The sequence below is a fragment of the Thamnophis elegans genome, chromosome 3 (assembly GCF_009769535.1).
Source record: "Thamnophis elegans isolate rThaEle1 chromosome 3, rThaEle1.pri, whole genome shotgun sequence".
NCBI classification, from domain to species: Eukaryota; Metazoa; Chordata; class Lepidosauria; order Squamata; family Colubridae; genus Thamnophis; species Thamnophis elegans.
This window is the reverse complement of record NC_045543.1, coordinates 77358932-77373486: the sequence shown is the minus strand read 5'-3', so window position 1 is coordinate 77373486 and position 14555 is coordinate 77358932. Positions and strand designations below refer to the sequence as shown.

The following is a 14555-nucleotide window of genomic DNA, read 5'->3' as shown; positions in this document are numbered from 1 at the left end:
GACTGTATTTGTCAATGATTGGATTTCTATTTCTGACTTTCCATAGAGTTTCAAATCATCCATATATAGTAAATGCGAAATTTTTTCAGCTTCTTTGGCTGTTTGGTAGCCTAATTTCATTTTTTTTAAGATTACTGATAGTGGGATCATTGCGATGATAAAGAGAAGAGGTGAAAGTGAATCACCCTGGAAAATTCCTCGCTTGATATTAACCATTCCGTAGATCTCATTCCCTACTGCCAACTCAGTTCTCCATTGTTTCATCGCCTTTTCAGTAAAGGATGTAATATTTTTGCTAATGCCAGTTGTTTCTAAGCATTTTATGATCCAACTATGTGGCAGTGAGTCAAATGCCTTTTTGTAATCAATCCAGACCATATTCAAGTTCGTTTTTCTGTTCTTACAATTTTCTAATATCATTTTATTAGGAGCTGATCTTTTGTGCCCCTGCTCCTTCTTTTGTTGCCTTTTTGCTCTACTGGCAAGATGTTGTTTGTTTCCAAATAATCCATCATGTTATCTGCAATAATGCCTGTGAGTAATTTGAAGGTTGTTGGCAAGCATGTTGTTGGTCTGTAGTTTTCAGGTGTTGTTCCTTTAGTTGCATCTTTCTGAATCAAGTATGTTTTTCCAGTTGTCAACCATTCATCAATTTGGCCCTTTTGTAAAATTTCATTCAGTTGCCTGGCCAATATTGCATGTAAACTGGTCAGATATTTGAGCCAGAAACCATGTAATTGGTCCTTTCCAGGTGATGTCCAATTCTTTACCTTTTTTACTCGATTTTTGACCATCTCAGTTGTTATTTCTAATCCTTGCATTTGTTTGTTGCCAATGGTTTTCTCAAAGTCATGTATCCACTTTGCTTCCTTATTGTAGTCCTTTGCATTTTCCCACAATTCTTTCCAAAATTCAACTGTGGCCTGCTTTTCTGGTTTTTCACTTTTGGTGTCACCATTCACATTAAGACTTTGATAAAAACGCCGTTGGTCTGATCGAAATTGCTGATTTTGTTTATATTGAATGATTCGTGCCTCATAGCTTTGAATTTTTCTAGCTGTTGCTGTTATCCGCTGTTTTACAATCTCTACAGCTTCATTGATGTTTCTTGTATCCAATCTATATCTTCTGATTAGCCGATCTATGGTTTTATTGTTTTTAAGCCATTGCTCATGCATGTTCTTTAAGTTACTAGCATCTGCCCTTAATTTTTTGACTGTTTGTTCTAATCGGATTTTCCACTTTGGCTTTGATGCTTTTTCTGTTGTGTGACTAGGTACTTTAATTTTAATGCCTCGTTCATTAGTGACTATTACAGCTGCGCTGTACATTAACTGGTTTGTTTCCAAGATGAATTCCGGTTCAATTGTTGAAAACACTGCATTAACCATTTTCATGATAGGGGCCAAAATTTTCTTAGGCACAGTTTTTAGTGATGGTAAACGTTGCCTTTCCTCATTAAGCAGAAAATGCTCCATGATCTTATCCTTCAATTCTTTTTGTTTTTGAGTTAGTTCATCAGTTGGTTCAGTGATCACTGGTTCTAGTGGTGGTGGTGTTATTTCCTTCCCGAGAGCTTCTTCTGGGAGTTCTACTATAATGTCTTTAGTTGTGTCTTGAATATCAGTTATTTCTGCTTGTGATATTGTTTTTTTTTCGGTTTTGCAATTTGCCTGAATTTCCTCAAGTTCAACTTCACTAAACACTTTATTCCACATAATAAATCGCGTTTGATCTGCTAGTCGTTGTTCACTAACATTTGAATCTGGATATTGTTCTTTCCATAATTCATACATTCGCTTTAAATAGCCTCTTTTTTCTGGCTCTGAGTTGTAGTAACAGGCCATTATGGCATGGTTTTCATCTGCACTAATAATAATAATTCAACGACTATGGCACAAACCAGCAGTGGTAATTCCAGTGGTAAAGAAGCTGAAAAAATTTCACATTTACTATATATGGATGATTTGAAACTCTATGGAATGAGTGATTTTGCCTCTTTTTATGGATACAGTGGCACATTTTTCCATGCCAAACTGCATTGAAATATCGGTGCTGAATACTCGGACTGTGTTTGTCAATGATATTATTATTATTATTATTATACAATTGTATCACAGCGGCCAGTTGTTTCGCCGGATTTGGCATTGGTTACTAGTCGGGCCCCACCCAGGGGCCTAGGACGTCGTAACGTATTTTCGTAATATGCGTGCAGATCCAAGCAGTGCGGCCTTTTGCATTTGACTGATGGTGATTTTGTCAATTTTTAACTGTTTTAAATGTAATTCCAGTGCTTTCGGTATAGCACCCAGTGTGCCAATTACCACTGGAATTATCACTGCTGGTTTGTGCCATAGTCGTTGAATTTCGATTTTTAAGTCCTGGTATCTTGCGATTTTTTCATGTTCCTTCTCGGCGACCCTGCTATCACCTGGTATTGCGATGTCTATGATTGTGACCTTATTTTTCTCAACCAGTGTGATGTCTGGTGTATTATGCCCCAGTATTTTGTCGGTTTGTATACGGAAATCCCACAAGATCTTGACCATCTGATTTTCGGTGACTTTTTCAGGCTGATGTTCCCACCAGTTTGTTGCTGTTTTAATATTATAATTTTTGCACAAATTCCAATGGATCATTTGTGCTACTGAATTGTGCCGCAATTTATAATCAATTTATTATTATTATTATTATTATTATTATTATTATTATTATTATTATACAATTGTATCACAGCGGCCAGTTGTTTCGCCGGATTTGGCATTGGTTACTAGTCGGGCCCCACCCAGGGGCCTAGGACGTCGTAACGTATTTTCGTAATATGCGTGCAGATCCAAGCAGTGCGGCTTTTTGCATTTGACTGATGGTGATTTTGTCAATTTTTAACTGTTTTAAATGTAATTCCAGTGCTTTTGGAATAGCACCCAGTGTGCCAATTACCACTGGAATTACCACTGCTGGTTTGTGCCATAGTCGTTGAATTTCGATTTTTAAGTCCTGGTATCTTGCGATTTTTTCATGTTCCTTCTCGGTTTATTATTATTATTATTATTATTATTATTATTATTATTATTATTATTATTATTTTATCCTTTCATTCAACTCAAGGAATGACCATACCTAATATTCCTGCCTCCTATTTTCCTCACATCAACAATCCTGTGAGGTGGGTTGGGCTGAGATAGATAGAGATAGAGATAGAGATAGAGATAGAGATAGAGATAGAGATAGAGATAGATAGATAGATAGATAGATAGATAGATAGATAGATAGATAGATAGATAGATATGCAAAAACACCCAACCAGCTTTCATGTCCAAGGCAAGATTAGAACTCACAGTCTCCTGATTTCTAGGCCAGCATTTTAATCTCTGTATCAAATTGGGAATCATGCAAATGCAAATTAATGCTTGGCCTTATTGAAGCACCTGCTATTATATCTTTTCAATGTTGTTGGTTTCTTATATCTTTCCAGATCTGTAGTCTTATGAGAGGAGGGATTGCAGAACGAGGAGGAGTCCGAGTGGGTCATCGAATTATTGAAATAAATGGACAAAGTGTTGTAGCAACACCTCATGAAAAGATTGTTCATGTTCTCTCAAATGCTGTTGGTGAGGTAAGAGCTGGAATCCATCTGTGCCCCCATGAAAGGTTGGCTGGGCTGCATTATTGCTGCCACAAATTAAAATATTGGTGGGACACTCTTTAATACACATAGTAGTGTTATAAATTTTCCTGAGCCTGTTGTATTCTTTATATTGCATATTTGATGGGTTCAGGATTATACGCCTTTCTTCCAAGCTGTTTTGATCTTATAAGCACCTCACAGTTATAAAATACTATATATTCTCATAGACAAACTTAGAACTTTAGGTACTAAATTGCACCCAGAAAATTAGGTTCAGCTTATCCACAGATGGACTTATTAGCAAGTATATACCGTGATAGTTTTTATCCACAGATGGACGTACCCACTACATATGATTATTCTAGCTGAGTGATAAGATAACCAAGTGAAAATTCTGTCTAGGAATTTGAACCTATTTAGTCTAATATGCCCTTCACTACACCAGAAAGTCTTTGGTCTATCTGGATTCCAAATTTAAAGTCTAATGCAACTGTCACCATTTTCTCTTTCAATTGTTTATGAACTAGGAGAAAAGGACATGAAAAATGACCGAAACTATTTTTTAAAAATTAGACGCATAATGTACATCATACAGTGGTGCTTAAAAGTGTGCAAACCTTTTTGTGACAAATATAATATTTTGGCACATTTATTTAATTGGGCTCTGTATTTAGTTTTAGGACTTATGTGGAGAACAGTTCACATTTTAGGCCATGTACTGTATGTTTTCAGAATAAAAGACACACCTAGCTTTTGAGGAGGAAAACAAAGGGGGGGAAATCTGCCTCTGCCTCCCAGCAATTTGCCTCCTTACAGCAAACAACCTGTTTCAGTTTCAGGACAGCCTCATTAGCACAAGCAGCTGATTATCGGTTGGATCGGCCTCCCGACGATCAGCTGTTTAGGCTGCAGCAATTTCCATAGCCAATTGCCGCCTCTGCACACCCCATTTTCGGCCTCTGCATCCCATTTTCAGCCTCTGCACGCCCTGCTTTCAGCCTCTGCGTACCCCATTTTCTGCCCATTCCGGCCGGCAGGGATCGGAATGGGCAGAAAATGGGGAGTGCAGAGGCCGAAAATGGGGCGCATAGAGGCCAATGGCAATGGTAAGCCTGAAATAGCTGATGGTCAGTAGGCCGATCCAACCGACAATCAGCTGTTTGCACTAATCAGGCTGTGCTGAAACTGAAACGGTCTGTTTGCTGTTTGCTACAAGGAGGCAAATTGCTGGGAGACAGAGGCGAAAGCGTGGGAGCGGTGAGGCTACATTTGGTGTATAAAACGCACCCAAATTTTCACCCTCTTTTAGGGTGGGGAACAGTGCGACTTACATTCATAAAAATACAGCAGGTGGTCCTTAGTTAACAGCCACTCATTTAGTTGAAATTTACAATGGTGGTAGTTAGGGCTAGATCTTGTAGTTACAGCTAGAGTCCCCACAGTCACATGATCACAATTTGACAACCTTCCTTGCCAGCTTCCCAAAAACAAACTCAGTGGGGTAGCTGGCAAGAAGTCAGAAGTCACAATTATAACAGAATAACAGCTATATAGAAGGGAAAATGATCTCCCTGCTCCTCCCCTGCATGTTGCACAGATATTTTTAGTTATTTCTCATTTAACTTTACATCCAATGATTTAATAGACTGATTCCTGAAATGGACATATAACCATGTATTTTGCATTAAAATTTGAGTTGCTGTTTAATATCTCATTTTAAAATATATTCATACCTTTAGCATTAATCTAATTATTGAATGGAATTTTTATTTATAGGCTTATACTAATATGTTAGCTAACAGATGATATTATACATTGCATATTGCTATTGAACGTATATATCATCCTCTTTCAAATGTCTTTTGAATGGAGAGTACTGAAGCTATTCTACTCTTGACCCAATGCAAATGCCCCAATCCCTTTGATTATTCTGGATGGACTATCAACTAAATAGTCCTTCTTTCTTCCAGATTCATATGAAGACTATGCCAGCTGCCATGTACAGACTCTTGACTGCACAGGAACAACCAGTTTACATCTGAAGCTGACTCTTCCAGTGTGCATGGAGGATGTTCCTTCTCATTAGTGGTGGTGTTTTCTTGGGCTGCATTTTGATGTCTGCAGCAGCATATCTCTTGCTCTTTTCTTACCTTGGATCATTCCATTGGGTATCAGATGGCATTTTTGGTTGCACCTTTTTACAACTAGTTTTATGTAACTAAGAATCTCTAATATACACATGCATGCACTTCTTCAAGCTATGTCATTTATGTTTTGTGGCTCTTACGATAGAAAACACAAGTAACTTAAATAAAAATAAAGTAAAAAGCTCTTCTCACCAAATAAGACAGACTGCAGGGTAACGTTCTCTATTTATGAAAACAGACAGGATGTTGATCAATTTCTCTTATAAAGTTGCTGTGCCAAAGGTAGGAAAGCAACATTATAATTTTACCCTAAACAAATAATTAAATATAATTTAAAGGAAACACTGATTTTCTTATGCAATTAAAAATTTATGTAATGGAAATCTATTACTAAATGATGGTGTTTAGCTTTTGCTGATAAACCTCCAGACTTAAAGGTGTATTGTCTATGGGAGATATCATTTTACAATTTTTCCCCTTGAGTTCAAAAACTTTCCTCATATTTTTGAAAAGTCATTTTTTTCTTGAATATAACACAATTTTTTAAAAGTGACTTTTCTAATTCCTGCCTTCTTTCCAAGATAAATGATTCACTTGAAATATCCAATATCCAAATATCCAAGTATGGGGGTTTGAGGAAAATGTTTTGCAAGATTTTCTATTTTTTTCCATTGTAGGCATCCATGGGTAAATAAGCTGTCACATTTTAAGTGTTTGCTTGTTACAGTACTACTTCTGTTTGTTCTGAGCCAGTTTTAATTTTAACATATCTTGGTATAAAAATCTTGAATTTATTTATTTTTATGAGTTTTCTTTCATTCTGGACCATAATTATGTAAGAAAAAACCTTAATTTATTTTGTTATATATACATATATATATATACATACATACATATATATATATATACACATATATAAAATAGATGAAAAGTTATTCCTACCCCATGTGATGCTAAAAAGATTGTGTTCAGTTAATTATTGTAGACACTTGTGAAATGAAAGAATATTGCAAAAAGTTTGGTCATGATAGCTAAAATCAAGGCCAGTAGACTGTAATGTTTGTAGTAAACTATAGAGTGAGAACACAAAAGTTTAGGTCCTGTGGCAGCTTACACAATTATAAATTTAGCACAGTATTTTTGAATAGCGCAGATAAATGTTTATTCACAATACATACCTTGATCTTTAAAGTAATCTACAATTGTTTGCTTTGATATGACAGACAGACATGTTTTATCTTTCTGAAAAGTGTTTGATATTTGTGTGGGACATAAGAAAGAAAATAGAATATAGAAAATAGAGTAATAAAGTGGAAAGGTGGCTGCCCAGTTTTACATCCAGAGCAACACATGTGTGCCAAGGGAAGGAGCTGGGTGTATGCATGTTGCATGGATGTGCACTCTGCATACATGTTGCAAAGATATGTAATGATCAGGTCTTTGAGATTCAGTGCCCTGCATGGGTGTTAGATGTAAATGCATGTAGATCCCACCCTTTTCCAGAAATGTAAACGCACTGGGAAGCTGAGCGTTTGATAGTACAATAGAACAGTGAGTGATTTAACAGAAAACTGTGGCCTACAGGGCATAGTGTTATTAAAGTTCTCTATGCCCCAATCACACACATATGCAGAGGCATAGCAACAAGACTGGAGTGTTAATTCCCTTTCTTCAAAAGAATTGTACACCATCACATCATATTGCCTATAGAGTGTTACTGCAACGATATACAATAATAAATAAAACTTCATTTCCACCAGTCCAAGTCTGCCATCCAGTCCTATCTATCGTACATTTCAACTCGCTGAAATCAGTGACCAACTCTGCATTAGACTGAGATGCCAGTTTGGGGTCAGTGAGCTACTTAATGCTATTGCTTTACTGAAATGAAATGGCTATAGCTCAGGTCAACAAACTAGATGTGAGATCACTAAGTGCTGCAAATAAAAGTACAAGATATATATATAAAGCTGTAATTTTTTTCAAAGCAAAGCAAAATAAAATATATTACATTCAGCTCTTGGACTTTGGACATTTAACTAAATTTACTTATTGTATTTATTTTAGCTGTGAAAAGAAAATGCATATTTCTGCATTTGTATATATGTACATATATACACATACGCACTATACATACGTACTATATATTTAGTTGGCCTAAAATTGGACTTGTTTTCATCCTACTGTTTTGCTTTTTTCTACATGTAAGGTAGGGTGAATTTTTCACTTTTGAAATAGAGAAATGTAGCTGGAGAAACGTGAAGTTGTATGGATTAGATGAAAAATGGCATACACTACATAAAGCCCGAGTAAAAAAATGTATTCAATGTGATTATTCAGTAAAATTTACCTTGTTGTGAAATAGACATACCAAGCTGTGGAATCATCAGCTTTCCAATATATATTACAGGTTTGTAATATATATTACAAACATATAATGCATATTATAAATATATAATATATATATTTATATGTAGACTATATGAGAAATCCTCCATTCAGAAACAAGCAAGTGGAACTTTTTTGATGGTGAGCTGCTTTACAAAATATTGCAATTATTTGTAAAGGCTGTCTGTCAGCATGTATTATTGTGATCAGCATAAGAATAGTAACATACTGCTCACAACCCCCACCTACAATCTGAAAGTTACAAAGAACCTATTTTTTCCATTAAAGAAAGACCATAATTAATTTTCTTCCTGATCCCTACAATCAAGAAAAATGGCCTCCTTTCTAAGTTAAAAAGACCCAAATCTTTTCTTCAACATTGGCTCTTAAAATAGGTTTGTTCTATTTTGGGTATACCCAAGAGCCTTCCTGATAAGACATATTAAGAAATTAAGATACGAGTAGGATTGATACGTTTTAAAGAAATGAAACAAATGCTTGTGTAAGCTTTAACATGTCCTTAACTTGAATTCCCAGTATGTTTTTCTAGGTCTAGGACAGCCGGAGATAGTCCTGTTCAAAAAGTCTAGTATTGGGGCTTTCTTTCTCTTTTCTTTCATTTTGTAATCAACTCAGAATCTCCAAAGAATATTTTAAGAATAATATGGATTCGAAGTTAAGAATTCACTGAAAATGGATGTTTTAAATAGTTGATATGGAAGATTCTCTGTGATCAAAGGAACTATTTATTTTATATCATTCCAGTCTGCAAAAAATCCAGGAAAATGTAGTAGCAAACGTTAATTTCAACGGGTTTACAATAACGTTTAGGTTGCCTCAAATTTACCATTTTTCTATGTGCATTTTAATAATTTAATTTTAAAGCAGACAGTAAGTTATTTTTTATTTTAGGAATAAAAGAAATGTGTTCAAACAGGGGAAATATGTATGTGTGTAATCTTTGGACCGTCTGTGATGGTTAGAAATCGGCTTACCATTTTACAATAGTTCAGCTACTGAATGGGTGAGTTAAGTTGGTGGTGGTAGTATTTTTTCTCCTGACCTACTCTATTTAATTTAATGAAATTTGGGAAATAGCTTCTCATTTTGAAGTAAGATTTACACATGCTGCTATAAGTGAACAAACAAGAAAGATGCTATACACTTCAGTATGCCTTGACGGTTGATACTGTACCATTTATTGATTGGAAGTTTTGGGATATTTTTGTCACAGGACTTTTGTACCCCTTTATTTATTTATTTAATTTACTTAATTTATATTCTGTGCATCTTGCCAAGAGGCAACTCTAGGCAACTTACAAATAATTGAATATCAAAAATAAATATTAACGTTTAACATTAACAAAGATGGCAAAGAAGGAAGCAAGATGCACATGGGATGGAGGTGGGGGTCTTAGTCCATTAGCCACCTCCTGTATAATACACTCCCCTCTCTTAAGGGGCTCCAGGCCAATTGGCAGAACCAGGTTTTCAAGCCCTTTCTGAAGGTCAAAAAGATGGGTGCAAATCACACCTTGGGGAGCACAATGTTTTCCAGAGTGTGGGAGCCACAACAGAAAAAACACTTCTGGACCCTGGCAGCTGGAATTCCTTGACCAATGGGGTCTTCAGCTTGCCCCTTCTGCCAATGCAGGTGGCCAAGCTCAAACTATGTCTCATGGCCTAAAGAGATTCTAAGGTGCTAACCAATGCCTTGAATTGGACCCGGTACCAAACTGGCAACCAGTGTTACAGCAATATAGTATAGGCTACTCTAGGCACCCCAAGAACTATCTCTACAGTTTCATTCTTCACCAGCTGCAGTTTCCAAATACTCTTCAAGAGTAGCCCCATGTAGCACGTTGCAGTAGTCCATACTGTATGTGAGATGACACAGCCTGAGTGAGCACAGGAACTCGCAATCCAGAAAAGGGCGCAACTGAACACGACACAAAGTTGCCACACAAAATTGTCTCCTAGTCATGACTACCACCTGCTCTTTGATCAGGATCAGTTCAGGAGAACCCCCAAGTTGTACAGCCCTACAGCACCCCACAAAGCTGCAGCCATGGACAGGAGCTCTCACTCCGTATCAACAGCAAATGGGGTGTGGCCTTGGCGAAATGAGCCAAACCAGCACAAGACTCTGCCACCCAGCCCCAGATCCTGCATCTGAGCCAAAAGGATTCTATAGTCAATATCATTGAAGGCTGCTGAAAAATCAAAGAGAGCAAGGATGGATGCCCTGCCCTCAACTTGCTTTTTGCCAAAGATCATCAAGTGTGACTAATGCTGTTTCTGTCCCATAACTGGCCCTGAAACCTGACTGGAAGGGGTTCAAATAGGTGGTTCTGTGGCAGCTTTAGGAACCTCTGAAGCTGCCACCCAACCTTTTCTAAAAAAGGAAGGTGACAGATTGGATGGCAACTATCCAGGTATGTGGGATCAAGAGCCTGGGGTGGGGAGAAGTTTGAGAAGTGGGTGGACCAGGGGATTCTTTGAAAAAAAAATCCCTGGAATGTCCCCCAGTGAAGAATTCATTGCCTGAACCCATCTGGCAGTCACCATACTAAAAAATTTCACCAGCCAAAAAGAGCCGGGAACTGATTGGCAGGTGGTTGCATTGACAGCATCAAGGGCCCTGCCTCTTTGTCAGGTCCATCAGGATCAAACTGTTCCCAAATAGCTGAGTAAGAGTTTTGGCATCTCTAATGGACCTGCACCACACATCGATTCCAACTGGAAACAGATCTGAGTGACTCTGTCGGGTTCTACAAATTTTTCTGCACCCAAGCCTTCCTGTCCTAGGAGGGCCCGAGGAACCTGAGCAGGGCCATGTGGATGACAGTGGACGCAATAAGAGCAAAGTAATTTGAGGCAGGGAGAGTGCTCACCCCACCTTCTGCATAATGTGTTTGGTTTGCATTAGCTCAATTACATGATAAAGCAAGAACTGGAAAAAACTGGGAAGTACATTCCATACACTTGTCACAAGTCTCTAAAATCACATTGCGCAACAGGCATTATCTCTTCCAAACAGCTTGCTATAACAATACTGTGCTTCTCCAGCTACTGGTAAAGGAGTCCCTGTGGATTTTACTCCGCTAGTCATTGCCGACTATAGGATGCAGTGCTGTCTGAAGACATTTCTGGTGGCGCAGTGGTTAAATGCAGCACTGCAGGCTACTGCTAGATCAGCAGGTCAGCGGTTCAAATCTCACCGGCTCAGGGTTGACTCAGCCTTCCATCCTTCCGAGGTGGGTAAAATGAGGACCCAGATTGTTGGGGGCAATATGCTGACTCTCTGTAAACCGCTTAGAGAGGCCTGAAAGGCCTATGAAGCGGTATATAAGTCTACTGCTATTGCTATTGCTATTGTGGTCAACATGACGTCAGAGAGTGCCATTACCTTCCCACCATAGTGTACTTATTTATCTACTTGCATACTTTCAAACTGCTAGGCTGGTAGGAGCTGGGATGAGGAAGGGAACAAACCCCGTCACTTGGCGCTTGTGTCTCAAACAGGGTGGATAAAAATCGCTGATTTAAAAATAAAAATAAAATTAAAAATTGATTTTTAAAATTTAAATAGAATTTTTTAATTTTTTATCAAATTAATTTTAATAAAATGCTTTTGGAATAAAAAAAATGGAGCTTAGTTATGTAGCATGAGGCTGTATATTCTGCAATATTTACATTTTTGGTACACTCATTCAGTGAATCCAAGCTCTGCTAGCTAAATAGGAAATTTGCCAATGAATCGGAGTTGGGGTGGCAGCCATCATGGCTGACAAGATGCTGGCTTTTTGTCAAGCAAATGAAGCAGGTGGAGACCGGGAGAGATGATAGGCCTGGTAAGAGAATTTATCTAACCCACAACTATAAATTAAATCTGGAAAAGGCAAAGAAATCTTGAGATCATAAATAATACTGATGGTCAAATCGGGACTTTTTTTCCCCCAAAGAAAGGAAGAAAGGAAGGTGGAGGGTTGTAACACCAGCCCCCCCCCCCCCCGAAGTTCTTTGTTTGAAACACTTTTGAACAGAAGAATAGAAAGCAGAGAAGAGATAACCCCACCCCACCCAATTATAAACTCTAAATTTGGCTTTGAATCTTAAACAGAAGCCAATACTTTTACTTTATTTGAATTCCTACCAGCTAATATAACCAAGAAAAAAAAGAGCACATCCTCTTACTGATAATGGATAACCTAACCTCGACTGTGCTGGAAGTTTTAGTTAACCAATTGCCATAAATCAGAATTTGTAAAAGCAGAGGCAGAGAAAAACATTTGGCTGATTACAAACTTATTATAAAGTGATTTATTCTGAGCAGTGGTTGAAGCAAAGTATTGGACCTGGGAATTACGAAGGTTTTCCCCCCTTTTCCTCTCTCTTTTTTCTTGCTGCGGAGGATCAAGATGGCATTAGCTTCTCTTCCGGTTTCAAAGTAGAGGGATTAATTCAACTTAAGGTGATAACTAAATAAAAGTTAAAATATATGGAATATGGATAAATATGAAACTGATATGGGGAGCTTGTAAAGCAGAGGTTTGTGATTTACCTATTTTGACATAATTAAATTAAATTGCGAATTGAGTGACTATGACAATAGAAGGATAACTAAGCATGGGTCAAAATCTATGAAACATGGACATATATAGTACCTTTAAGATAATGAGTGAGATAGTGAGATGTTTACCGCATATTACTTTATATAATACATTAAGAGATGTGTAATGAACACTGAACAGTGAAGATTGTCATCTAGAGATAATTAATGGTAATCTAATCCAAGATATAGAAAAATGGAGAGGGAACATGAAATATACCTACAATGGGAAACTATTGTGATAAAAAGCCAGAATCACAAATTGGGGGCATGAAAGGATGTAGAACTATATAAAGATAATGATGAGAATAGGTGGGAATTGTAACCAGGTCTACACCTCGACCAAAATTAGGTTGTTTGGGGGAGGGGGGTTAGAAGCACAATGGCTATATATGTATACTTTTCTGTTATACCACTTATTTTTCTCCTAAAAAGGAGAAAAAATAAATATGTATATTGAAAAAAGAATTATAAATACCATCAACATAAAAAGGAGCTTGCTCAGAAGCTGAAAGTAAATGAGATGAAGAGTGGGCAGTAGAGGAGAAAGGTAAGGGAAGAAGAGAGGGAGAGGAGATGGGGGGGAGAGGAGGAGAAAAATGAGTGGTAAGGGGAGGGAGGAGGAGGAGAGAGGAAGGGGAAGTTGAGAAGAGAAGGATGACAGAGGGAAGAAAGGAGGTAGGGAGGGGGAGGGAGAAGAAAGTAATGGGCAAAGTACAAATATGATGTATGGAGAGCAGAAGAGCTAATAATTGGTTTTTGGGACTTGTTGGTAAGATGAATTGATGTAAACATTTAATAATACAATATGTATTATTGTATACATGTGGTTATGTGTTATGAAAATGGAAAAATAAAAAACTTTAATAAAAATAAAGACTTGGCTCTGCAGTTGGTGTGGGTAGTTGATTAATAGATGATCCCATCTGCTCAGTATACATTCTGCACCTTTCCTTCCTATTTTTTAATCATAAGTCATAATTTTATTGTATTTAAATATACATGTATATTTTATGGTTTTATTGTTTTAATGCTGTGGTGATATGGCAGCAAATAAAATTAATAAATAAATGAACATGACACTAGGCATCGCTTCACAAATCATCTACGAGGCAATTGTGAAGTTGGAGTTCACCACCTCCATTTTTTTTAAGATCCAGATATGGCACCATGTGATTCCATCTTTCCCCAAAATTGAAGGAATAATTTTGTGGGCATTGTTTGATTCAAACAGATGGAAAGGCCCATCAGGACCTGCTTTAAGAGATAAAGTATGGATATTTTGTGATCTTTTAAGAAGCTTGTCTATCATTGGCAGAATGTATTGTAAATAGTGATTATCTCCAGAAATAAATATTGGCAACAAAAGGGTTAATTTCAAGGATTATTTTTCTGTTTCTTTTATTCAAAGTGTTCTTACTGTATTTAGTCATGGACGTTAAGGCATTACCTTTCATTGAGCCCTGACCAAAAAATTATAGTCATGGTTTTTCTGTGCTAGCAAATTGGAAAACAGGTAATTATTTTACTGAATCATGCTTCAGATGGAGATATCAATGAGATAAACTCGAGAGGTCTGAACCACTAATACAAGCTTTAGCCCAAGGTCGATCAACTTTGGCAACTTTTAAGATTTATGGACTTCCAAGTCCCAGAATTCCTCAGCCAGCATGGCTAGCTGAGGAATTCTGGGACTCGAAGTCCACACCCCTGCTATAGCCTATCAATGACACTTAGGAAACAAATTGGAATAGTTCATGTATGATGTCAAGAAAAAGAA

The 14555-nt window shown here is 37.3% G+C and overlaps 1 protein-coding gene across 1 annotated transcript in view; it reads left to right on the top strand.

Moving 5' to 3' along the window:
- Positions 1-7832, top strand: part of APBA1 (amyloid beta precursor protein binding family A member 1) — a 98704-nt gene extending 90872 nt beyond the window's left edge. Inside the window, exons 12-13 of the mRNA XM_032212644.1 lie at positions 3476-3616; positions 5599-7832. Of these exons, the coding sequence (XP_032068535.1) occupies positions 3476-3616; positions 5599-5670 (213 nt within the window). The 3' untranslated portion in view covers positions 5671-7832. The remainder of the gene's footprint in view (positions 1-3475; positions 3617-5598) is intronic.
- The last annotated feature ends 6723 nt before the right edge of the window (positions 7833-14555 follow it).